The sequence below is a fragment of the Sceloporus undulatus genome, chromosome 2, assembly GCF_019175285.1.
Source record: "Sceloporus undulatus isolate JIND9_A2432 ecotype Alabama chromosome 2, SceUnd_v1.1, whole genome shotgun sequence".
Lineage (NCBI taxonomy): Eukaryota > Metazoa > Chordata > Lepidosauria > Squamata > Phrynosomatidae > Sceloporus > Sceloporus undulatus.
In genome coordinates, this window is record NC_056523.1 from 138,223,728 (window position 1) to 138,250,703 (window position 26,976).

Consider the following 26,976-nt stretch of genomic DNA (forward strand, 5'->3'; position numbering starts at 1 on the left):
GTAGCAATTGTCATCAAGCAAAGTTGTTAAAAATCATACAGGTGAAAGAAAAATGACGATGTTAGAGTTACAGGCCTGCATTTTATCATGATGCTATTGCTGTTGTTGTCAGTTAAGATGGTATGGAGAGATATCCACACAGGGAGAGGCCATTTCTCCCTTTTGGCCATGTGAACTCTGGAAGACAGAGTGGTCAAGTCCACTTTAAACTCCATTAGCAACACAAAAAGATACATCCTCTGAGATCCAGGCTTTACAGTTTGTTCCTGCCTTTGCCCAGAACAGAGCAAATTTGGGTCTTCTTCTTTACTACTTTGCTTAGCAGCTCTTTGCTTCTCATGTCTCCTACATCTTTTGGAATGCATGTGCTTTGAAAAGCATTTTACAACTCTTGTAGCTAATGTGGATCTAAAACTTTTATCCATATTAGCAAAAAAGAATCAGGGCAAGTTTGTCCCCTTTCACTCTGCCTTAGGTGGCTAAAACAATTATCTAGAATGCTGGAATAAAAGATATCGAAAGAAGCCAAATATTTTTGTAGATTATATTATGCTCTTTTTTTCAAATTAGTTAAAAGTCATCCAAAGTTTGAAGAGAATTCTCTGTGTAATTTTCAAATTTATATAGGGGTGAAAATAAATTATTTTCAGTGTTCTCTGCAACCTTCTATTATAGTTTTTTAAGATCCAGCATAAGTTACAAAATATATCAAACCTAAATCTGAAAAAGTGACCTTCAAATACAGTACCTGGGTATTATTATTCCTAAAAACTGGAGAGAACTAATACACAGAAACAACTACCCTTTCCCAAATACTGGGGTTCAAAATTTTATGGGAACAGGACCTGAAAATAGACATATCTAAACTTTAGTGAGAAAAAAATGTGGAGGAAACCTTGCTTCCAGTTCATTTTGGTGTAATTATGAGGTAGTGCCTTTAAAGTAATTCACAGGGGAGATCTTTCTCCAGTAAGATTATCTTTGGCCCAGTAAATTCTGCCTCTGTTGGAGCAGGAGTTGACCACTACTGTTATTGTTGTTCTCTGGGGGAAATGAATCTCTTCAATACATCATTTCATTATTATTAGTTACAACCTGGCTAGAAATTTCTCACAGTTGGAAGAGTCTCAATAATCTGAGCATCGATAACTGGATATATATTTTAAAATGTCTACAGCTGTCTCTGAGAAGCTGATAACACAGAAAGCAATTAGGTCAGAAAGCAAGGACAGTTTATAGGTATCCATATATCAACAGTTTATCAACAATAACTCAGTTTTTCAAAGATCACATATACATACTTTGAAGTTTTGGAAAGCTTTCTCTGTCTTATACAGACTATAAAGTTCTTGTTGAAAGTTACAAGTTATTGCCTTCAGGACACATTGTGTCATAAGAATGAATAAACACAATGGAGGCACTTAGATGTTAGGAACTTTGTTACAGACCTATGGATAATAGTTTGTTCTGTTTATAATTTCTTCATCTTATTTTGTTATATTAGTTTTGCACTGTTCTTTTTGGCACTATCTTATACAATAAACATTGATGAGAGTAAGCGGGGTTTAGGAGAAGCATGTTTAAAAACACCAACCTTGTGGACTGGTTTTTCTGTCCCACTCCACAGAGGAACCTGCTAAAGCAGGGTTTCTCAACCAGGGTTCCCTAGGGTTTCACAAGAGGTTGTGAAAGGTACTGTAAGAGATTGTGATTAAAAAACAAAACTTTTTTTAAATTGTAAATATATTAGCCAGATGTGGGCGGGGCCTGCAGTCCCATGGGAGTCAATACCCTTTGGGGCTCCATGATAGTGGGGTTGTCTTCCTTTTGTTAGTAAACCACCACTCAAGCCAGGAGAGCAGTCAACAACAGTCCAACTTGATTTCCAACCATTCCAGAGGTGAGAGACCTTTTTCCCTCTCCCTAGTTACTTCACTGGGTGTGGGAGGGAGGGCTGTTAACGGCACAGCCTTCGCTTCTCCCTGGGCTCCGCTGCCTGCTCACTCGGGCGCTAGCCCTCCAGGACGATCCGGGTGGTAGGCTTGTCTGGCTTGCGGCTGCTCTTCTCCCAGACCCAACACTGGAGCGGTTGCCCCTGTTCCTCCACTCCCACCAGGTGGGTTCCGCCCTCTCTCCTCCTCCTCCTTCACCACAGCCGGCTCCTGGGTTAAAAGGCTCTCCTCGTTCGGTCCTCTGGCCCCTTGGACTCACCGGCATGGACACGTGGCAGGGTCCTGCCCTTATCCTCCCAGCCTGGGTTGGGGAGTTAAAGCTGGTGCTGGGCGTTGCCGTGAGGGAACCCCGTCCTCTTACCCCGATACCTCCTCGAACCCCTCTTCCACGTATACCATCTCCTCCCCTTTCCTGGCCTTATATGGACCTCCTCCTGGGGCCCCTCCCCCGGCCGCCTTCCTGGCGCCAGCTGCGACTCTTCTTCCCTTGTACTCAGCTGGGAATCCTTCCATCCTGCCTCTGCCCCTGGGTCCTCCCTTCTCCTTCCTCCTTCGCCCATCCAACCCTCCCCTGCTCTCCCTCTTTACACCAGAATGCTGTTGTGGACTCGTGTATTTTGAGTGATCATACCTATGTGGGAATTAGAATTGGGTCGTTTTCATAATGTCCATATCCAACAGAGGACTGTTGTAACTTTACTATGCAGCAGAGCTGGCCAAGTGATTGTTGTACAATGAGACCAATGCACATTGATCCCATTGTACATCAGACATCAGTGTGCATTGGGCATTCTTGCTGGCATGCTGATACGCATCTTCACAATTAATTAATGGGTTTTCTTAGCATCTCTGTTATGTAGCCAAGTATACATGAAGTTATATAACATAGATGGTAATAAAGGATTCGGGTGAACAATTTTTATTTGGGGTTCCCTAATACCTGAAAATTATTTCAAGGGTTCCTCCAGGGTAAAAAGGCTGAGAGAGGCTATGCTAAAAAGTTTCTGGATTCAAAAGGAACCACATAGCTGTTCAATCTGACAACATCACTCCCACGTTTCTGATGGTAAGTCTTCTTCCCCACCGTTTAGTGATCTCAGGAGACTTGCTAACAAGAACGGAGAAAAATCCAACCAGGGCCCTGAAGAATAGGATTATGTTTCTTTAATAGAAAATTTTCTCCTGCATGCTTCTGAATCCATTATTACTATATTATTTGTTCATTTCCCACCTTTTTCCCAATAATGAGAGACATAGCAGTTTACAAAAACCACATGTGGCCCCCAGCTCCTTTTTGTCTATTTGAAATTTGGTGGCAGACTGCTATAGGAGCAGCTTGGAAGCTTAATTGTGGGGAAAGGAGATGATGGTGCAGAAATACGCTGGCACAAGCAACGTGGAAAGCTCTTATTAGAGATGACATGGAGAAGTCAAAGACTTACACAAAAGCAGCTAGCCAAGCCTACTTCAATTTTCTCGAAAGCAGAAGTCGATCCCTTGAGCTGAGAGAAAAGGCAAACCCCTCACTTCCAAACTGAAGGGAAACCTTGTTATCACATTTGCCTTTTCCTTCTTTGCATCTTGCAATAAAATCAGTCTAACAAATTTTAAACTCTGTAAATAATGATTTTAAAAGTCTAAAAATATAAAAAGCAATTTACAAAGTGAAAAAAAAATAGATTAAAACCCCTTGAAATAGGTTCAGATGATTTAAAACTACGTACATGCAAGAGTTTATATAAAACCAATTAGGCCCTTCAGGCTTTATTGAACAGCCATGTTTTCACTTGGTGCCAGAATGGTGTCAATTGTGTCTCCGGGTGGAGCCACAACAGATGAGGCCTACATAATGTCTTGTCCTGATTGATGACTTGTCCTGACTGATGGGATGTACAACAGGGTCCCTCCAGAAGACCTTAAACTTGGGCAGGCATGTACAGGGAGAGGCATTCCTTCAAGTATCAAGATCCCAAACCATTTAATACCTTAAATGTCATTACCAGCACTTTGAATTCAGACTGAAAGGGTATTATGAGCCATTGCAACTCCTTTATAACTAGTGTTGTATGATTTCTGTTTGTTTGTTTCTAATAAGTTAGAGTTCTCCACCTTTTTGATCAGAGTAGAATCTCAAGCATTTGTTTGTCAGGGAGAGGTGACTTATGTCTTTGCTGGGCAGTACTTTTTGGCATTGCAATAGCTGGCGCTTCAGCACTATCGTTCATTCTTTCCCCCTTGTCCTCTCCATTGCACTTCCTTTTCAAAAATAAAAAATAAAAACAAATTTAACTGTGTGTGTGTTCCACAGTGGAAACTGGCTTCCAACGCCCTGACAACTGTACACCCTTGCTTATGCCACATTGGAAGGATTCATCATGGTGTAAGTACCAATATGCCATTTCCCCTCTTGATGAAATAATATATATGAAAAGGTTTTTAGGAGAAAATGTTGATACTGAGCCCAGCATATTTCAGTTGTCCAGCAGGACTCAGAAGAAACTGGAGTCCAGGAACAACCTTGGCTGGCTCCATGGGTGAACACAAAACTGGAAGCAGCTGCAACAACATCCTACAGCATTTGTAGCCTTCTGGCTGCAACTGAAAATATTCTTATGCCATCAGGCTTTTGAAAATTGAGTGGGGTGGGCTTTTAATGATCTGCTGTTCTTTTTCATGTTTTATGGTCTGTTTAATCCTTTAAACATTTTAACCCCCCCATGTTTACAGTTTTAATTTATTATTAAACTTATTATTATTATTATTAACCAAGATTGTTTAATTGCTTTTTAAATAACCTAATACTTTTATCAAAATGTTTGTAAAGCTTGTAATCTGTACTGTTTTAGATATGTTGTTAGCTGCCTTGAGCCCCATTGTTGGGAGGAAGGCAAGACATAAATGAATATAAAATAATAATAATAATAGCAATAACTACAATAATAAGAGAAGTGACCAGTAGGGTCCCACAGAGCTCTGTCCTGGGCCCAGTGATATTCAACATCTTTATCAATGACCTGGATGACAGAATTTGGGGCATATTTATCAAATTTGCAGATGACACCAAATTAGGAGGAATAGCTAATACTCCAGAGGACAGGATCAAGATTCAAAATGACCTGAATAGATTAGAAAGCTGGGCCAAAGCTAACAAAATGGAATTCAACACGGAGAAATGTAAGGTACTGTACTTAGGGCAGAAAAATGAAATGCACAGATATAGGATGGGGGACACCTGGCCGAATGAAACTATGTGTGAAAGGGATCTAGGAGTCTAAGTAGACCACAAGTTGAACATGAGTCAACAGTGTGATGCAGCCGCTAAAAAGGCCAATGCAATTTTAGGGTGCATCAATAAAAGTATAGTGTCTAGATGAAGAGACGTAATAGTGCCACTCTATTCTGTTTTTGGTCAATTCTGGGCACCACAATTCAAAAAGAACATTGAGAAACGAGCGTGTCCAAAGGAGGGCGACTAAAATGGTGAAGTGTCTGGAAACTATGTCCTATGAGGAACAACTTAGGGAGTTGGGGATGTTTAGCCTGGTGAAGAGAAGGTTAAGAGGTGATATGATAGCCCTGTTTAAATATTTGAAGGGATGTCATATTGAGGAGGGAACAAGCTTGTTTTTTGCTGCTCCAGAGAACAGGACCCAGAACAATGGATGCAAGCTACAGGAAAAGAGATTCACCTCAACATTCCTGACAATAAGGGCTGTTCAACAGTGGAACACATTCCCTCAGAGTGTGGTGGAGTCTCCTTTCTTGGAGGTCTTTAAATAGAGGCTGGATGGCCATCTGTTGAGGATGCTTTGATGGAGAGTTTCTGCATGGCAGGGGGTTGAATTGGATGACCTTTGTGGTCTCTTCCAGCTCTATGATTCTATTATTCTAACAATAGCAACAGCAGCCAATTCTATTCCTGTGACAGCGCCAACAGTTTCCTTGGGTATAAATTCAATGCTATTAAGGTGTCATCATCTCAGCAAAGACACACATTTGCTTCCAAAATTGTGCAGTGACCCTTTAATATTAATTCCAGCAGCAAAGTCTGGGAGCTTTTCGATACAAAAATCCGGTCTTGCTTTTTTTATAGACTGTGAGCAAACATTCTCTCAAGCACCTGAATGTTGGACCCCCGTCTTCTATCTAGTCTTGATATCAAACATCGGACTCTGTTTTAAGAAACATTTAGGGCAGAATCTGGTGGAATACTTTGATTTCACAACCCAGTCCTCTGCTGAACTACATGTGCCTCATTGAAATCAATGCTTAGCCTTGCCTAGCTTTCCCTAGACTTTACCACCATATTTTGTCAAAAGACCCAGCTGCCAGCCTCTTTTACATTAGACGCTTTGGAAATTAAAAACAAAAACAAAACCCAGCTGGAATCAAAGAGAAAATGTTTATTAAGTGCAATAAAAAGCCATCTGGTCCAGAATACCAGCTGTTAAGACTGTTTCATTATTCACACTGCATATGCATTAAATGCCACCAACCTCTACAAGCCATAATAGGCTACAAAAATATAATTTACATTTTGTTGTGTTTCTTCCATTATATGGGAGAAAACAAATTCCCTTTTAAAACTGGTATTAGAACCACTTCGCTGTTGATGTCTGGCCCATTAATCACTTCAAATGGGCTCTTTGGTTAATATTAAGGCCTGCAGGGCTCCTCGAGTAAAAAGCACTATAATGTGTAGCACATAGTTGTAACTGGGGAGGTGAGTTCACAAAATGATGCTTACGTACATTCTATAAATACATAGTGTAGCCATTTATAATAAAATACTGTGTTCAGGGTAGTGCACAAATGAGCCATGAAATAACTTTTTTGGTGAGCCTAGTCCTAGACTGACCCATAGAGGAATCATCTTCTTTGGAAAGATGACCCAGGACATTTTATAGACTCACACTATTGCTGTGAAGGAGATAGCTGTAACATGTCTTTGAATCCAAAATGAGTTCTGCTTGATACATCAGATACAAACTAAAGGTACCAACTGCCTGAGCTCCTAAAAGCAGGCCAGAACAACCCTTGTCTCTTTAAATCATCCTTTTTTGAGATATTCTTGGACTGTACACACACTTAACCAAGAAAGTCTCGTGCAAGTATGGTCAAAAGAAACATGTAAGACAAAGAGCTGCTTGAACTGTATTTTCCCAGATGTGTTAATATTTGTAATGGCAACAGCTTTCAAACTTTTCTCCTTCAGGGAAACTTTACACATGGACTAATCTGTCCAAGAAACAAGAAGCATCTGTGGCAAAAGATTCTGGGGCATGGTGTAAGATGCATACCCAGTTTACTCATTGCACTAATAGGGCTGACTGACCATTACTGTCATGGAGTGTGAAGAATGGTAAGCTGTATTTTAGGGGAGCTCACCTGCATTAAACTTTCTCAGTGAGGAACCATGTGAATTTCCATGCAAAAATGGGGAAGAATTCATATTATTCCAAGGCTGCAAAACATACCGTGTGGTGATCTCCCTTTGCAGTGTTCAGCTGGGAGCCTTTCCTCTAGATTACTGTTGGCTTACAGACAAGGAGAAAAGTGCTAACATAAAAGACTGTTTGGGAGATTGTGCCATCTGGCTTGTTTGTTAAATTTGCATACACATAAATAAATAAAAACACATTAAAAAATACTATTTTTCCCCTTCCTATGGTAATACAATTGAGTGGCTGTATCAAGGGCAGGAACATTTTTTTTCCTGCTTTGGTTTTTAATCTGAATTTCATGTATTAAATTCCTGTCTGGATTCCGAGTTTCTGAAAGATACAGTGCACATGTACTTAGGTCAAAGTTGTTGCTCCTGATGAAGGGGTAGGAAGAACTGACAAAATGATAGACCTTGCTATACGTAGGCCAAAGGCTATGATGCTGATATATAGTAGATCCTTGGTATCCACTGGGGTTTATTTCCAGGACCCCCAGGATACTAAAATCCATGAATGTTCAAGTCCCATTATATATAATGCATAGCAAAATAGTGTCCCTAATATAAAATGGCAAAATCAAGGTTTGCTTTTTGGATTTTTGTTTTTTATATTTTCAAGCCATGGATGGCTGAACCTCTGGCTACAGGGCCAACTGTACATTGATAAAATAAACTTGTTGCCACCTCCAACTTGGAACAAGTTAAGGAGAGCTATGATTAGAATTCAGCAGAAACTATAATATGGATTTTGGTTTAATTTTTTTTCATCTCCTAGCACTACTGGTCAAAAGATACTGTGTAGTTCATCTATTTACCCTCTAACAGATCTTTGGTTAGGAAAAAAGGGAGGAAAGTTGTGGGAAAACATAGGAGGGCTAGAAGAATAGAAGATGACAATGTCTGGGTCATCTATACCATTCCATGGATGTGACAAGTTGATTCCACAATAAAAACCTCATTTGTATGAACCCCAAAACATTGGTTGAAATAACTTCATTTTAATGGCTTCTTCTGGCAAGAGCAGTCACTTTAATGCCATGCCAAATGTATGCATCTAAGGAAGGGAGTTGGTAATCATTAACTGAATTTTGGCTTTTTGTTACATCTGGGATAAGAAATCATGTGTAAAACGAAACAACAATTCCAAACATTATATATTAGATAACCTACATAATATTTTAAGATAAGATTGCACCATAAAGCATGGTGGGTGGTGCTATGCACATGAATATGTTATATCAGTACCAAACTATAGCAGAAGGGATTTTACTCACAGATGTAGAAAGATAATATAAATAACACACTCTCCCCTGAACTACAAGGGGTGTGTTTATTTTTTAAAAAATGGCAAACTTAGAAAAAGAATGGGTTTTTCCTCCAAAAAAAAATGTTTTCTTCTTTTTTGGGGGGGGGGGAGAGGAGAATGGAAGTGTTAAGGGTGTTCATGGGAAGGGGATATGCCTGGAAACATGGAGAATGGTGGAGTGGGCTCTTCCTGAAGACTTGGGTATAGATCAAAATAAAATAATTAGTACAACCAGAAAGATATGGTGGGAGGTAGGAATTTAGAAACCAATTCAGTCCTGTGCAGGAAAGAGCAGCTAAAAGCAAAACATGAAATGGTCAAAAACATGACTGAAAACAGAACCAAAAGCCCTTGGTAGCCAAGCATCCTGCTAAAAGCCCCTTTCATAATGTCCCAGATAACCACCTGGGCTGCATGCAGCCTCCATCCAGTGGCATTTCAAAATGAACTTCCATTGCTTTGAGAACTAATGCAATGCAGCATATGCCATGTGCCTCAGAGTCTGGAAGTGAACCATATAGCCAGCCTACTTGCAACCACACACTTACAAAAATACAAAGATCCTTTTGCAGCTTCCTTCCTGACTCAAGCTTCATAGAATTGCCTGTCTGTCTGTCTGGAGAATGTCCCACTGCTGTTAGACATCATGGTTCTGGAGACGAATTCTTGGGTGACCTGTTTGGTGAGAGTACTGCCACTCTCCACCCTCTGAGTGGTCATCAGCATGCCATCTGGAGCAACAAAAGACAAAACAAAAATCATGTCAGTAGCACCTATATTTGTATGCACTTGTCCAGGTCTGCAGAGACTAAATTGATTTTATAAGACTAGAGAGGCAGGATACATCGTAAGCTGCTAACATCAATTATTTTCTATTTGAGATCAGAAGCTGAGAGTTCTAAAACAACGTAGAAGTGTTTTTCCAAATACTGGTACTATAAGCTTAACACAACCATGATCCATTTCTGTCATTCACCCATTTGGCCCCTTTTTCACCAAGCATGCTCAGGGAAAAAAAAAATGAGTTATTTGGCTGCTAATGTATTTTTGGCAGCTATGGGGTGAGTCACTTATGTAATTTTCTGCCTCATGCTGAATGGACCTGGCTGGGTTTGGGTACTATCCATTGGGGCTTGGGTGGGTAGAGTTGTCATAGGGTAGACTTCTTTCAGCATATTTTAAGAGAGTACCAGGCAATAGCCCCTATTTCCATAGTTCATCTTTCCTACCTGTGTATAAAGGATCCAGTGGGGAAGGAGTGATACTAGTGAGGGTGCTGTATTCTGTGGGGAGACTGTATACTTCTTCTCTGGTGAACTGTTGTGTTCCAAATTGAGAGAATGCACCTGAACCAGAAAAGACAGGGAAAGTTAAAAATTAAATCCAGTTCCTGGATGTTTAAATCCCATTTTATCTGAAAACAGACAATGCTGGAATAATGCTGGTAAGAAATGAAAAAAGGCCATTATTTGAAGAGAATATTATCATCCAAGTAACTTTCAAAGAAGGTGTCACATCAGGAATAAACTCTTCTAGAACATGGCCACGTAGCCTGAAAAACCCACAAAAAACTAGAAAAATGTCATGTTTCATATAAAACCAACCCATTTCAAGTCAAGTTATGGTGCAAAAGAAATACACTTCTAGTGTTAATTTACATTCAACACATTTGGTGATTCACTCAGACTGCAGTCCATAAACATTTTTGTTTATGGGAGAAGTGGAAGACCTTCAGTCTTGGGGTTGAACCCAGTCCTCATGTGATCCCAATCCAGTCCTCAAGCACCTGCGATGGCCACACCACTTTATCCATGAAAACATCCTATGATGTGCAGCTTTTGCAGGTCCCTTCCTCACCATTCTAAACTGCTAAAATGCATTTCCTAATAATTAGCTATTGGCACTAATAAATTTCAACTAAAATATTTGGCACTTTTGTTCTGATTCTGTTGCCTTTGACCCTGCCCACCACAGGAATTCAGCCTAGTTAAATCCAGCCTTCCTTGATTGATTGATTGATTGATTGATTAAAATCTCCCATGCTTGTTTTAAAGCAATGAGATTTTCTCTATGCTCAAATATAGCTGGAAGAACTACTGGTAGTTATATAATGACCTCAGTTAAAAGCATACCTGCATCTTGAGATTCAATGGTGATAATACCCTCTCTTTCTGGTCCAAAACCCTGAGTGGTCTTTGCTTGCACTTTGAACTTATATGGAACATTTTCACTCAGGTAGGGAACTGTCAGGGTGGTCTCTGGGTTGTCCCCTTCCACATAGATATTTCTGGGTTCTCCTAAATAAAGATGAACATAAAGAAAAGGTTGAAGAATAAGCAATACAGTTCCATCATAGTCACTCTTTTGTCTTCCCAAACACTTGGAATTCAGTTGTTCTTGTATATTTGTCTGAAGTCTAAAACATATAGAACATTTATAAAGCTAAATGTTTTTACTGACTCGTCTGATCTGTTTTATTGGTTATGAAATTCTGCATTTGTATGCAGGAAATTCTTTGACTAAGTTGAAATTTGTTTCAGAACTTTTGCTTACCTCCACCATGCAGTGTCTCACAGGTGACCAGGTAGCCTAAAATTAAGCCATTGGGTTGGCGAGGTCTTTCCCAGCTCAACTGAAGAGAGTCTGGACTCAGGGCAGTGAACACCAAAGGCCCAGGAGCACTGGGTGTACTCAGGGTAAATGGTGAACCTAGAAAAATTAGGAAAAAAGTTCCAAGTGTTAAAGAAAAGAGAGTGAGCTAGTAGCAAGCACTGACATAACAGAATTTTGGATTTAGTTCATATATGAACCCAGAATGATATAATATTCAAACTTACATTTCAGATTGTTTATGCATAAAATCTACATCCCTTTTCTGATATGAAATCAGTGTCTGAATGTCTCTACATTCAGAACTTATAAACAAATAAAATATAACAAACTACGGTATAAATTGTACAAGATTCAGGCTTTAGTGGTATGACTTCAATCTACTTTGCTTTCAGTCTAGTGCTGAAATATTGCTGTCATCTGGTTCTAAAAATATTAATAATTTAGATATGAAACACCAATTTTGAATTTTCAAATTTGCCCATTTTGAATTATCACATTAAAAATGTTAAAATGTACAAGTATTTATTTACATTTATAGGACATCAACAAGGGCACAACTCTCTCATGTTAAGTAACAAGTTGGCTTGTATGACTTAAATTATGTTTCATTTACCATCTTCAGCTTTAATGTAACGTAATTTGCTTATTAGTGTTCCTTTTAATTTACCATCTCTTCTCCTCCTTTTTGTTTTTTAAAATCTTTAAAAAAATATTTAATGTTAGATAAAATAATTACAGGAAAAGCATAAAATGGAAAGATGATGGGAGGAATATACTGGATAGAAAGTGCTGAACACCACAAGGCCTGCCTAAAACTCTATTGTGTTTCTGAACCTTTAGGCGTATGTGTTTGTGTGTGCATGTCTGCCTTGCAGTTACTTGTTGACTTAAGAGCAACTCCATGAATTTTGTAGGGATTTCTTAGGCGAGGAATACTAAGAGGTTGCTAGTTCCTTTCTCTGAAATATATCCTACAGCACCTGGTATTTGTTGTCATTCTCCCATCCAAGTACCAACCAGGGTCAGCCCTCATTAATACTTAGTACTTCCAAGATCAGATGGGACTGGGTGCCTTTAGGGTATTTAGGCCTTTTTGAGCCTTTAGTTACCACCTACATATTTTCCATTTCTCTGAAATCTGGAAACTTTGAGGAACTTTTTCCCCCAAAAGGGTATTTGAAATTCTCAGAGTGTAATACTACATCAGGTAGTAATCCTTAAGAATAAGATGACATAGAGAACAAAAATAAAAATAAAATTCAGAGGCAGTGGCATACAAACAGCTCATAAATCTAAATACTAAATGAAGAGTATACTAAAAACTATAATGAGTGAGGAACTAGAGGCCACATTACCTGGAACAGGACTCAGAGGACTGCGTGGATCCACTTGTGACTCAATAGTGATCACCCCTTCTCTCTCTGGACCCCATCCTTCATCACTTTGGGCCTTCACCTTGAAGACATAGGAGTGGTTTGGCAGCAGGTCATCCACCACCACAGAATTCTGAGTGGGACTGGGAATAGTCAACCTCCGTATTTCTCCTAGGAAATGGGAAAAGACACATCAAGGGCTTTCACAAGGCAATGCATTCAAAAGCTGCTTCTGTTGGCAAACTAATAGTACTGTGGAATGCCTCTTGGAGGCCTAAGTATGGTGAAACAGAGATGGATGCTTTCATTGCATGTGAGGTCATGAGATTCCCACTGTCTTGTATGCTATAGTCACTTCTTGGTAGCTATTTTAATCTTATGTGAAAAGGTCCTGCAGTACTAGTAGAACTAGAGGTGGAAATAAACCTAGGTGATTCCCAACCCACATATTAATTTTTCTGCTGCACACCTCCTTCCTGTCATTCAAGGCACATTGGAATGTTACAAAAGCAGGTGGTAAAGGAGACTTCTTGTGAAAATGTTTAGCTTCCTGCCATTACATATTGGTTATGCCGCTGTTGTGGGTCCTCCTTTCTCCCAACAAACATAACTGCTAAACTGTGGGCTAATCAGTGACTGAAAAAGAAGGAAGAATTTGAACGATGCACATTTCTCTTTGGCTGCTTGCTCTGAATGCCCATAGCTGAGGAAGTACCTCTCCTCACTATGGGAAGACATGGCAGTGCTTTCTGTGCATCTGGAATAACTGAAAGACCTTGGAATTTTTCTTTTGGGGACTGTAATTTATAGAATCTCAAGTCAGCAAGACTATACAGATTGGGAGATTCTGGAAATTCTGTTAACAAAAAAGTATTTTTTTATCTAAGTCCTCAACTAATGAAAGGGATGGAAGCAAGTTGAACAAGCCTAGCTTTCTATTGCTTTTCAAAAGGCAATAGAAGTTGTTCTGAACACCTCAAGCTGCTCTACAGTTGCAGTCCTGTAACAGCTAGAAATGTACCTTGCTGATAGTTGCAAAGCAAGGACTAAGATTACATACAGCAAGTATTTTTTCCAAATTGAACAGGGGATACAGTTGTGCTGCTCTTTGATTTGAAATTATACACTGTACACTTGTCACTGTATCATTATGCTATCTGGAAAAACTGTTTTTTCTATGTAGACAAATGACACATGACTGTCCTATACATGTAAGGCAGAAAGGTTCACTGACCTCCACTGAGGAGCTGGTATTGTACGCTGTATCCTTGCAATTGTTTGTCACAGTGTGGCTCCTGCCAGCTGACTTTCAGAGAGGTAGGCCCCAGGGCTGAGAACACTAAGCGGGTTGGGGTGTCAGGAACACCCTGTTGCATCTTGGAATCTGAAGCAGAGATTTTAAAAAAGTCATGGGTCTGGATCAGACAGCAAGGAGCAGGTCCAGAAATGGTCTTACACATGAGCATGGCAGCAGCTTTTGTGTTCAAGGAGAACAAACAGAATGTCCCATGAAAAAGAAAGTCTCTAATTGGACTAAAATATAGCTATAAGCGCTTGAGATGCTAAAGTGAAGAGTTGGACTGAGAAGTAAGCTAAATTAGATAGCTGATGAACTGAAAACAGCACCTCAACCATACTTTCCAAGTAACAGAGATGCATCTTGAGAACTCTTTGGTGTCAGAGAAATTATTCATTTGCTCTAGCAGGGGGAAAGAGAGAGAGAGAGAGAGAGAGAGAGAGAGAGAAATCTAATTTCACCAAGCAAGCACCTCTTTCTACTGTCCTTAGATCCTGGATCTCCAGGGCACAGTGAAGTCCCATGCAGAGGCCAGGTGAAGCTCACTCACCCTGAAGCACTGTATCCAAGCTGCTCAGTGCTTCACGGACATCTTCGGAGTGAGTGCGGCCCCTGGCCTTCTGGGGAACAGCATAATGCACCCTGGACTGCACACTTTGCTCTGACATGCCTGCATAGAGAAAGAAAATGGTGCTAGAATCAGTGTGGTCAACTCAAATATTTGGACATGGTGGAAGCCCTGCTTCATCACAACCAGTTCACCAAGGACACCCTGATCTATAGTAATCAAAGAACTACAGGGGAAAGTTCTTGAGAAGGTCAAGCAACTATTAGTGGTTCTCAGGTGACATTCTTACTTTGGGATATCTTGTTTCCTCAGGATATCTTGAAGGTAGCTAGATTACAATCTAGATACCCCATCAAGTTAATTGGGAAGGAGAAGGGTTTCAAGATGTCAAACACTGGGGCCCCTGATTCACCATTAGGCCAGCAGCCACTTTCTCCATGTAGAATGAAGACAGGGACTTCCGGGGAAGGAAATGGCCACTCTCTTGCTGTGATGAGGTGGCAATGGGGATTAAAATAGTAATACGGAGTTTCACCTCTATTAATGTCTGTTCTTAAGATTGGGAAAGGGCAAGATGAAACTGATGCTGAACTGGACCAATATGCCCCATACTGTGGAGAAGGAGGGGATTGCTCCACACAATAAGCAGCAGCAGCAGCAGCAGCAGCAGATAAACATCCTCATAGACTGGTGTATTTTTCTCCCTTCTACCTGGCAGTGAAGTGGAGAGAGAAGGAAAACCCTATGGCTGGCTGCTGCAGCCCAAGGAAAGCATCTGCCTTTGTCCTGAGGGAAAGGCAGCTGGGTAGGGTCCCTTTCTCCTATGCCTTCAAAGCAAAAATAAAAATAAAAAATAACTGGGATGGCATTTAGGGAGGGGCAGGGGTGTACTCAAAGAAGAAAAGAGAAAAGTGATGCCTGAAAGTGGAAGAGCGGGAACCTGGATAAAGAAATCATAAAGGCGTTGGAAAAAGTTCCAAAAAACACATTGCTTTCTCTTTAACAGGAACTGAGGCTCTATTTGAAAAATAAACTTTAAATCTATTAAATAAAGACAGGGTTGTCCAGCATAGAGGCCAGAAAGCACCTTCTGCTGGCAGAAACAGAAGATGATCCTGTCTTCTGATGTGTAAAAGATGCATATCCTGGAGGTAGAGGCAGCTTCAAGAGGAAAACTAAAAATCAGGAATGTCCATGACTGTTGAAATAGTTAACAAAAGGCTAAGAGCAGTATAGGATCCCTAGCAATTTCCTTAATTTATACAAAAGATTTTCAAGAGGGACATTATGCAGTGTTCTCCCTGCCACTTCTCCATGAAAGGACTGTGGAGTCAGACACAGAACAGACGTGGTTAATTGACTGAGGCAACAATTGAGCATTTGAGGATGAAGCAGACAAAGGGCTGAGAACACTCCATGAAGTCAGAGCATTAATCAGTTGTGTAGAGTAGCCTGGAAATGAAAGTTAACATAGTGAAGGTGCAGGTAGGGTTAAAGGGTCCATGCATGTGTATATTATCATTATTATTATTATTATTATTATTATTATTATATTCATTTATATCATGCCTTTCTCCCAATAATGGGACTCAATGTGGCTGACAACATCCATATGTGGATACATTAGCTGGTTATGGAAGGAATCACTGTAGCTGAGGCAAACATCCAGGGAGACAATTAGCCACACTGTGTCATTTGCTGTACCTAGGTATTTGGAAATCCAAGAGGGCCCATCAGTCATGACTATAGAATCCCGAGCATCACTGTCGCCACAGTAACCCTTCACCCTTGCCCTCCTAAAGACCACATCCTGTGGCATCAGGACCGTCCTCCCAGCATCTTCATATATGGGAGGAAATATCTTTCTGGGCTGGTCTACAGGATCAGGCAAAACAAAGAGAAAGAAAGAATCAACACTGAAGACACCACACCTCTTATGACCCACAGTGTCAGAGGGAAAGTGCTTTTTCAACCCAAATACTATATTGACATTTGGGTACTTAAAAGCAGAAGGTAGCTATGGAGATTAAAAAAGTAACAGACGCCAAACCCATTAGCTAGAGGAAACAGAAGACTTTAGGAAGTTGTTAGATTTGGAAAGCTTTTCCTCAGTATAAGAAACAGTATGAAAAAGGAAATAACTTATTATGAGTGGGCCAAGAGCCATGGAAAAGGCACTGATATACCACATCTGGGCAGCATGAGTGGGGTTGGGGGAGAAAGAGATGGGGGAGGAGGAGAGGAAACACTATTTGGAACTAATGTGGAAGCCTTAAAATATATCAAATTTTCATGTTAACTAACAGGAGTTTATTAGATGAAAGAAAGGTATTACAATACGTCTGTTGCACAACCGGAGGGAATGTCACCATAGCTTGGACAGATTAGCTTTGGTTACGGGATGAGGTTCCTCCTAACACTCACCATGTCCAGATACCACTGAGGTGTACTCTCTTGTCAGAGATGAATTTCCTATTACTCTTCTTTCATGGTACATGTGTGGACTTAGATGGTTGTAACTGGACGTTGTGTTCCGAGTCAGGCTGCCAACACTGCCAGGGTAAGTGAAATCCATTCGGCCATTCATGATGTGTTCTGGGAGAAAAAACAGTTTGATTGTCAGTATCTGTGGGTACATGTATCAAACTAATTAACTTGAGTTGAGACCATGCACTAACAATGTTTTGGAATATTCCCACTAGGCTTTATTCTCCTCTTTAACTGCAAGCCAGGGATGTATACATTGATTCATGGTCAGCCTTGCAGGAAGAAAAAAAGAACACCAACTCTCACAGTATTGCACCATTTGATCCCACAGTATGCAAGGTAGTACAGTCGGCCCTTCTTGTACACAGATTTTTTATACACGGATTCAAGCATACATAAAAAAGTATAAATTTCAAATATCAAACCGTGATTTTTCATTTTTTATAAGGGACACCATTTTGCTATATCATTATATTTAATGGGACTTGAGCATACACAGATTTTGTTATACACAGGGGATCTTGGAACCAAACCCCAGCGTATAACAAGGGTCCACTATACCAATACTTCAGCCACGGCAAGATATTGCTAATGACAACATGGATCCAGAGGGCAATTACAACCAGAATAAGAGATGCTTAAGGGTAAGGAGGCAGCTTTGCATACTCTACTGCTGTACTGATAGTAAGGAAGAACCACTTAGCACAGTCAAAACCCACTTTAAAACAACCATCCATAAAAACCCTTGCTTCTAGGTTCTTGGAGAAGGATGAGACATTAGAAACATTATGACATTCACTGGACAAATTCACATAAAACAAATTCGCAAATAGGTATGAGCTGTAACATGCAAATAGATTTTTCATATTCCCAGACGGGATACCTGTGTCTGACAGATGGTATAAACAAAGAAGTGAGGATGGTTGTTGCCCTTTTTCTCCTGCTTTTGAGGCCTCCTATGGGTAACAGACTAGCCACTGCTGGAAATAATGAAGGGCCAGAGGAAGGAAAATGCCAAAACGAATAGCAGAGAATGGTAATAGGAAAACACTGGTTCCTTCTAAATGGCCACAGTACTGCTCTGAATGTCTAAAAGCTACTGGAAAATCAGGAGTGATTGAAACATCCAACACATGGAACTTTCTTCTAGAAAGCAATTCTTAGTTTTCAGGAAGCAGATCTCTCTGAAATATCCTTGTAGCACAAGACGCTCTGGGTACCATCCAAAACACAGATGTCAGTTCCATTTTCATTAGTGTAATTCAAAACATTGATTCAAGTTCAACAAGGGATATTTAGCAATTAAAAATGACCCTTTTGTACAGCACTGGCAGTTGCCTCTCATCCACGTCTTGGTTGCTCTGTGGAAATTGTTCCTCATTTGATCATCCAACTGACAGAGAAGGCAAAACTGCTAACTACCATTGCTAAAGCAGACTCCATTGACATCCATAGGAAACTGGCTGTTGTAGACAAAACTACAAATCCCTGATGGACCCATGACTCTTGTAGATGCAGATTCTTAGCAGTTTCTTATTCTGTTCAATGTCTGGAGTAGGTGATGACCACCTTGGCACTGAGAAATTTGTGTACGCAGACAGAGCACAACCACATATTGCAAGCGGAACTTGATTACAGATACTGAAATGCATCACACCAACACTGACACTGAGACCAACACCAAGACGAGTGTATGCTTGCTACAGGGATGGAGAGGCCAAAATCTGGCTCCAGGCCCTTGGAGGAGGACGAGACAGGACCGTTACAGGAAGAGAGGGAGGCAGTTGTCCTTCACCTGGTTGGGGCCGGGGAGTCCCACTCCTTGGCAAACTGCCGATAGGTGCATCACTGCCGACTAGCACAGAGGAGGTGCTATCCTCCTGGAGGAGACCCTCTGTGTCCGAGGAAAAGCAGCTGCTGTCCGAGTAACGAGGGATCAGTTCTGCTGGGAGCCTCCAGGCGACGTGTCGAAGGTCCAGCTCGTCCCCCAGCAGCTGCACATATTTCCACCGAGAGCCTTTTGGAACAAGTGAAGTACTGACGTTGACACAACTGGAAGGGTGGGGAAGGTGAGATAAGGGGGCATGCAAAAGAGGCAGTCCGCCACCTGCAAGCCACTGCAGCCCTTTGCTTTCGTCCCTTCCTAGCACTGCTGGAATTGTATAAAGCACTCTCTAGCAGCACTTTCTGCTGTGGCGAATATGGCCTGATGTGCTCACCTATGAGGCCAACTGAACTGACACTCAAATTACAAGCAGAAATTATGAGCGTTGTTTAAGTATGGGAAAAGGTTAATGAAATGTGCAAGTCCCAGTGGCTCCCACCAATTTTAGTCAAGTTATGACCCCTTTCCCATAGCATTCTAAAAACAATAGCTAAGAGAGAAGCAAATGCAAAAGACTCACTCTGGTCCACTTAATTCAAATGCTGGACTGAAGAAAGCAAAAGAAGGCAACCCAACACGTTTGGGAGAATATTATGCAGGGACATAGCCGGGGGGGGGTGTCCATGGGGTCTGGACACCCCCCCCTTCCATTAGATACAATGAATGGTGCATACCGCCGCACCACCATTATAATGGTGGTACTTAGTCTGGACCCCCCCACACACACACCTTCCCAAAATCCTGGCTACGTCCTTGTATTATGGGACCCTGGTAGTTCTTCAACTAGTGTTAGTAATCCAGCACCCCAGGCATGACCGGTAACTTCAAAAAATATTCTTTCACAAAATCCCCTTCTGGCTATAAATATATATTCAAAACCATACCTGCAATCAGTTCTCGATTTATGTATTCACCTCTGAGCAACAAGACCCTGATATCTTAATGAGGTTTATTTAGAAGTACAGTAGGCCCTTACTATCCACTGGAGTTTGGTTTCAGAACCCACATGGATACAAACATTTGTGGGCACTCAAGTCCCATTAAATACAGTGGCATAATAAAATGGCATCCCTTATATAAAATGGCAAAATCAAAGTGCTTTTTCGAATTTATATATTTTCTGAATATTTTAAAGCTATGGATGCTTGAATCTGCGGATACAGAGGGCCGACTGCAAATCCCAACAATTTCAGTACAACTGAGAGGAATGCTGACTGAGGGGAGGTTGGTTGCTTACAGTTTTACTTTGTCATTAAATAAAGGTATCTCTGGGGCTTAAAATAGCTGGAAGGGAAAAATATATGACAAGGTTACTCCCCCCAAACACACTCTATGGACTGGGGGGGGGGGCATTTTTAGTAAAATAAATGGGGAGAAGACTGGAGGGCCGTAGGGACAATGGTTTTGTGGGCCCCACATTTGATTTAACATGAAGAAAATACTGGTAGACTGCTAATTTTTTTTTAACTAGCTGACTCAAAGCAATGGCTAATTTCATAATAGCCGACTATTATAGGAGATTGTTTCCAAAAACCAGTTGTTGTAAGTTGCTTTGGGTCCCATATCAAGAGAAAGGTTGATTGAAAATAAAATAAAATAAAATAAAACTCAGTAAAGAAAAGAGTGGGAAGGAACAGCTATTCAGAGAATGCTACTCTGGGAAAACAAATGACTGGGAGAACTGACACTGATTATTTCTAGGAGGAACAACTTCTTGCGATGGCTTAAAAGATAGAAGAAAACTAATTGAGTTATTATTCAGAGTACAATGCCAGGGAGGAAGCAGCTACTAGGAACAAGATTTTAGTCTTTGACATCCCAGTTTTTGCAAATGGAGCCACTTCAAATTACATATTTTTCACAACAATAGCCTCAACCTATATTAATGTTGCAAAACAAGTATTTTCAAATAAAATATCTGTTTTAACTTTTGAGATATTTTAATTGTGCTGTGAATTACTCTGAGGCAAAAATTTCTGGCAGAAATGGAAATGAACAAGGTGTAATATAGCCTGGCTACCACTGGGAGTGGCAGTTAATGCTGATGGCTGAAACTAAGAAGCAGGAATATCTTTGTAGTGCACATTTCTACATTCCATGAATTTGGTGTGTTTTCTTCCTTGAACAATCCCAAAACAAAATGATTAGAAAACAGGTGCAATGCAGCTATCCACTATGATTTAGCATCTGCACGGGGATTTGCTTGAGCAGAGCACACAAACTACCCCAGAAGCTGCTTTTAATGCATGTCAAGTGTTTAAAAGGCGATGACCTCTGAGCATGTAAAGCACTCAATAAGTACTGTCCCTTCCTCAAAATATTTAGAATTAGGGGATAAGGATTCCAATGAAAAGTTGTGACAGGTTAGAACCAGAATCAACATTTATAAAAATTAACCATATATTTGAACACATATAGGCTTTCAAGCCTTCCAAAATAGCTATAATTTTTATTTCTTTATTTAAGTTACACAGTCACCCTATAGAAAAGCAAGCATTTTGCAATTATATGATTGGCAATATGAGTGTTTTTCACCGTTCCTATGTAGGACCTATGTACTATAGGCAGAACCTATTCTAAAGAGATCTGATTCTGATTCAAGAAAAATGCATTAACACTAAACAACAAAATAAATGATGTTCAGTTGACGAAACTATAGTTGGAATCAGGGGAAATCCATTCAAGTTTAAAGGTTCTGATGGGGTCAATCTGGTGGTATAAATGTAAAAGAGGTCCTCTCTTTAATCCACGTTGTAGAAGTGGCATGACTGTGCTCTGTATGGCACTTTTTGATATATCCAAACATAGGTACAGAAGTGCTCATAGGTCTATATGACTACCACAAGATCACAAACACCCAAACAGAGAGTCTCTGAAATTCTGTTCACGAGACACACTGAAACACAAAATCTCAGTACAATGTGGCTACCAGATACATTATGAAGGCCATCAAATTCAAGAAACCTTACTTGAAATAATATTCAAAGATCATAAAAGGGTTTATGTTTACAATTCTAAAGAATATGGGGGAAATCCTACAGGATCAGATAAAAGGCCCACCCAATTTCAAACAGTGGCTAATTGCATGCCTTTGCGAGGCCCAGAGAAGGACAGAAGAGCAACAGTCTTCTGCTACTAGTTATTCCCCCATGGCTGGTACTCAAAGGCAGGCTGCCTCTGGTCCTGAAGCTAGTGATATTTATTCCTGTAGCATTAATCCACAAGGGTCAGAGCATGTAAGTCCACTTGATTGTATTTTTTTTTTAATCTGGGGGACAATCTGAAGATTCTTATTCAGTCGAAACACTGTAAATTTTCCCTTTCAGCATCGTCTCCCACAGTTTCTGGGAGAAACATTCACTGAGCACAAGCAGAGGTTAGTATGCCTTGAGGCATGTTTCCTTGAGATAAGGGAACAAAATGGCTTGCCTTCTGAGTAGAAATATTTTTGGTAAGTTCAAACAGTTTTGTACTGGTTTGGGAGTTGATTTCTACCCTGCATTCTTCACTCTCCAAGTCCCTGAGCAAAGACATCTAAAAAGGCAAACCACCACCACCACTTCCCCCAAAATTGCTGCAATGCACACTATACCAGAATCATCCGAGACACTGGGGTGTTTGCTACCAGCTGGTGAGCGCATGACATCTGCACTGTACATTAGATAGCTGTCATAGTCTTCTCCTCCTTCAGCATCAATTATGGGCACATCAGGTATGATGGGAACTGCAAGAAGGTAGAAAGCATTACTAGGGGCAATTTATACATGCAAATTCAGTGAGCCCAACCACTCTTTATCCCTAATGTGATATACCATGAGCTTTTCATCCAGTGTTTCTAGCAATGGATTCAAATTACTCTACAGGAAAACTACATTAGGAAGAACTTCCTGACAGTAAGACATGTTCAACAGTGGAACACACTGCCCCAGAGAGTGGTGGAGTTTCCTTCTTCAGAGATTTTTAAACAGAGGCTGGATGGCCATCTGTCAGGAGTGCTTTGATTGTATCTTTCTGCATGATAGAGTGCGGTTGGACTGGATGGCCCTTGGGGCCTCTTCTAACTCTGTGATTCTATATCATCCTGAAGAATAGGGGATAGCTTTAGTGTGACAGTGGTGAGGCAGTGGGGGGTGAGGAGGACAGAGGCGGGTGGGGAGGACAGCTCATCATGTAGATCCTTTTTTAAAAGAAAAAGTATATAGTGAAAATACCAGGATTAGAGATGCATATTGGGAGAGGGGCCCAGCTGCTATGGAAATCTTTAATTTTAAAAAATGAAAAGAATGTGCACCAACATCTTGATGCTTTTTATTAGCAACATCAATAAGCCAGTAGGCTGTTGCTAATATCTGTGACATTTGTGTAACTACATTCCACAGCATGTTTTCTCCTGGAACATTTGCTGTATTGGACTCATAACAGAATGTAGCTTACCTTGTGCCACAGCCCACAACAGAATTGAAAACTCAGGGGAAGACACCTTGAGTATGGGAGCATCAGTTGTAGTAAAACACAAAATTTCTGCATGGCAAAAACTTAACTATATGCATATGGGTAGCTATGATAATAACTCACTTGACATAGGGCGCTTAGGTTGTGTGGCCAGATTAATAGTGGCTTCTCTTTCAGGGCCCCATCCAGCTCCATTCTTGGCCTTCACTGTATAGCGATATGGCTGCGATTCCCTCAAGTTTTCAATTAGAACCATCCGCTTTTTGGGGTCCTCTACCATGACTTTCTTCACTGGCCCAATGGGTCCTTAAAAAAAAAGGTTATGTAGTGTAAAATCTTTCCTCTCTTAGCAACAGTTTTTACCTCTTTCTACATTAACCAGCTTCTATCTAATGGAAGCTAAAGACAACAAAGCAGGATCTCATCTGATCTTGTCATGTAAGAGAGTCAGCTCCAGTTACAATGTGGATGGGAGACCACTAGTAAATAACAGTGGAAGGAACTGGCAAAACCACCTCTGAGTATTCTTTGCCAAAGAAAACCCTATGAAATTCATGGGGTCGCCATAAGGTGACAGGAGACTCAAAGGCACACACACACACACACACATACCATTTCAACAACATCCTATCTTCATCATAAACCTACTAATATAGAGTTTTAAGTAACACTTCAAATAAAGGGAAATATTAATGTGCATGTTGTCAGCTTGAGTTCAGTTATTCAAGATCCGCTGCTATCAGTTTCTTCATTCTATTTAAATGTAATTACTTTAAACAGGACTCAGTTGTTGTAGTCCAGAAACGTGTGTGTGTGTGTATACGATAAAAGCACTGTTTGAGTGGAAGCACTGTTCCTCATATGCAGTGGCCTACTTGCTTAATCCACAGCCCTACTTCTCAACAGGGAGATGTGCACAGAATCCCTATGCAACTGTTTTAAGAAATTGATACATTTGGAAATGATGGGCCATTTTCATATTCGTATGATGGACTTGACATAATAGCAGTGCAACATGAGTGTTCTGATTGCATCTGCATTTTAAGGAATGGCTATCACATGTTCTCACATCAAATGAGTGCAAGCAATGCTTAGTCATGCAACACAACTGTGGATAAACCACTTGATAGCATCTTGTTCTGTTGAAGAAAATTTTCTTTTTTTCAAATATTTTAAAAAATGTTTGGACATTTATGTATTATCTTTCCAGTAACAAGGGTAATCCACTATGGAATTCTCTTGCATCACTGAATTAATTGCCATGAAGAATTCCTATTCATTTAATTTTGTAATTGCACAAGAGATTAATGTGGTGGTCCTGCTTTCACAAGTGGAAGAGAAGGAGAAAGAACATCATTTATAGTACTCACTAGAAATCAAAAACTATTTTGATAAAAAGTGTAAAATTCTGAGCATAATCTTCATATTTCAAAGCAAACTAAGAAACAACAATAAGTTCTACTACCAAAATGAATCTATTTTTATTGCACAGCATTGCAATGAATGATATAAATAAAATAACAAAGTACCATTCAACATGTTTTTGCAAACATTTTATCCAAAACTATATGTACATGTGAAACAAAACAACTAGGTCAGGTAAACCTTGCATAAGAAAACAATAACTTTTTGAACCTCTAGAGACTACACTGGTCCCCCCGGGTTACGAAATACCCAGGTTACGAAATTTTCGGGATACGAAAAAATCCCATAGGGATTTATTGTTTCGGCTTACGAAGGTTTTTTCGGGTTACGAAAAAACCCCGGCGCTGTTTTGAATGGAGCCGCGGCGCAGCCGCGGCTTTTTCCCCATTAGCACCTATGGGCTATTCGGCTTACGAAGTATCCCGGGTTACGAAAGCGGCGGCGGAACGAATTAATTTCGTAACCCGGGGTACCAGTGTACTTGAAAGTTTCTGCAAAAATGAATCCAAGGCTGGTTTCCTCTTCCAAAGCCTACCTCACCAGTCACTACTTTTCTTATGATTTTCATTTTGATGGCCAGATTTATGGATCTATGCTTTTTTAACCTGTTGGGAGTAGCTGGTGAAGCAGGCTTATCTGCTCTTCCTTTTTCTTTCTGATTTGATGTCCATACATGTTCAGAAAAGGATTGTGGAGGCAGTTGCTGTTTACCTTGCCTGTTGTAGGCAGGCAGACAGGGATACAATTTCAGGACTAGCCTGGAAGAAGGAAGAGCCCTCCCTCCAATCCATCTGCCTTGGTCCAGGCCTCAGAGGGAGAGAAGAACCACTGGACCTCATCCCCTTTCCCTTCACCATTCCCTTCTCCTTTTGTGTCGTGTCTTTTAGATTGTAAGCCTGAGGGCAGGGAACTGTCTGATTAAAAATATTATTGTAAGCCGCCCTGAGAGCCATTAGGGCTGAAAGGCGGGATATAAATACCTAAATAAATAAATATAAATAAATACAATAGGATTAGCTTTAGTGGAATCGCATTCTTTCCTAGCTCAAGTTTTATCGCCTTATTTACAGCAGACAAGTTGCTCCAACCTGACAGTGAAAGATGTTTTTTCAGCCTCCTTTCACTATCCTCCCTACACTGATGCTGCTAAAAATAAAGAAATCCCAGCTAGACTGAAGACAAGGAGGAAAAAGGATGGTGGAAGTGTAAAAACACGTAAAAGGGAGCTTCTTTGACAGAGGCTTCGGTCCGAAACATACTGGAGAAATAATCCAGTTGGAGATAGCTTTAACTGCTCTGGCTCAATGCTAGGGAATTCTGGCAACTATAGTTTTGTGAGATATCTAGCCTTCTTTGTCAAGGAACTCTGATGCCACAATGAACTACAATTCCCAGGACTCCCTACCACTGAGCCAGGGCAGTTAAAGTGGCCTCAAACTGATTATTTTTGTAGTGTGTTTTGGACCTTTGTTAACTGAAGTATGCCTTCAGTGGTTAGTTTGCCAAAATGTGAACCAGGAGACCTGGGTTCAAACACTTACTTAGTTATTAAACAAACTGAGAAGTATTGGATCAACCTCATAGGGCTTTGGTGAGTTTTAAATGGGACTCTCATAAGAATCCAAGATGCCAAAACTGAGGCTGTCATACCTTGAAGATATGGGACACCTACTGCATCCACACTGCAGAAATAATACCGATTGACATCACTTTAACTGACATGGCTCAGTTCTAGGGGATTCTGGATACTGTAGTTTTGTGAGACATTTAGCCTTCTCTGTCAGAGAGCTCTGGTGCCACAACAAACTACAATTCCCCAAATTTCACAGTACTGAGCCATGGAAGTTACTGGTGTCAACCCGCGTTGTTTCTGCTGTGTGGATTTAGCCAGCGTGGAAAAGATAATAATTCTTGGTCAGGTGAAAGGCAGTAGGAAAAGAGGAAGACCTCATTACAGTTGGACTGACTAAATAAAAAAAGCCACGGATGCCCTGAATTTGCAAAATCTGAGTAGGGCAGTTGATGACTGCCCTACTCAGATTTTTCTTGTTCATCTGATTGCCATGAGCTGAAATTGATTTGACACAGGAAACAGCAATATTAAATTATCCTAAAAGCTTATTTTTCTCCCCTTCCTTCTTTCTCCTATCCCTTCCCCTTCCTTCCTATCACTAT

General features: G+C 40.5%; 1 protein-coding gene across 1 annotated transcript in view; it reads right to left on the reverse strand.

Moving 5' to 3' along the window:
- Positions 1-8,794: 8,794 nt before the first annotated feature.
- ITGB4 (integrin subunit beta 4) overlaps positions 8,795-26,976 on the reverse strand; it is an 86,626-nt gene continuing 68,444 nt past the window's right edge. Inside the window, exons 31-41 of the mRNA XM_042453704.1 lie at positions 23,500-23,682; positions 22,517-22,648; positions 18,835-19,056; positions 16,977-17,147; positions 16,257-16,427; positions 13,922-14,071; positions 12,670-12,858; positions 11,255-11,410; positions 10,834-10,998; positions 9,931-10,047; positions 8,795-9,432 (exon numbers count right to left, since the gene is read on the reverse strand). Coding sequence (XP_042309638.1) covers positions 9,287-9,432; positions 9,931-10,047; positions 10,834-10,998; positions 11,255-11,410; positions 12,670-12,858; positions 13,922-14,071; positions 16,257-16,427; positions 16,977-17,147; positions 18,835-19,056; positions 22,517-22,648; positions 23,500-23,682 — 1,802 coding nt within the window. The 3' untranslated portion in view covers positions 8,795-9,286. The remainder of the gene's footprint in view (positions 9,433-9,930; positions 10,048-10,833; positions 10,999-11,254; positions 11,411-12,669; positions 12,859-13,921; positions 14,072-16,256; positions 16,428-16,976; positions 17,148-18,834; positions 19,057-22,516; positions 22,649-23,499; positions 23,683-26,976) is intronic.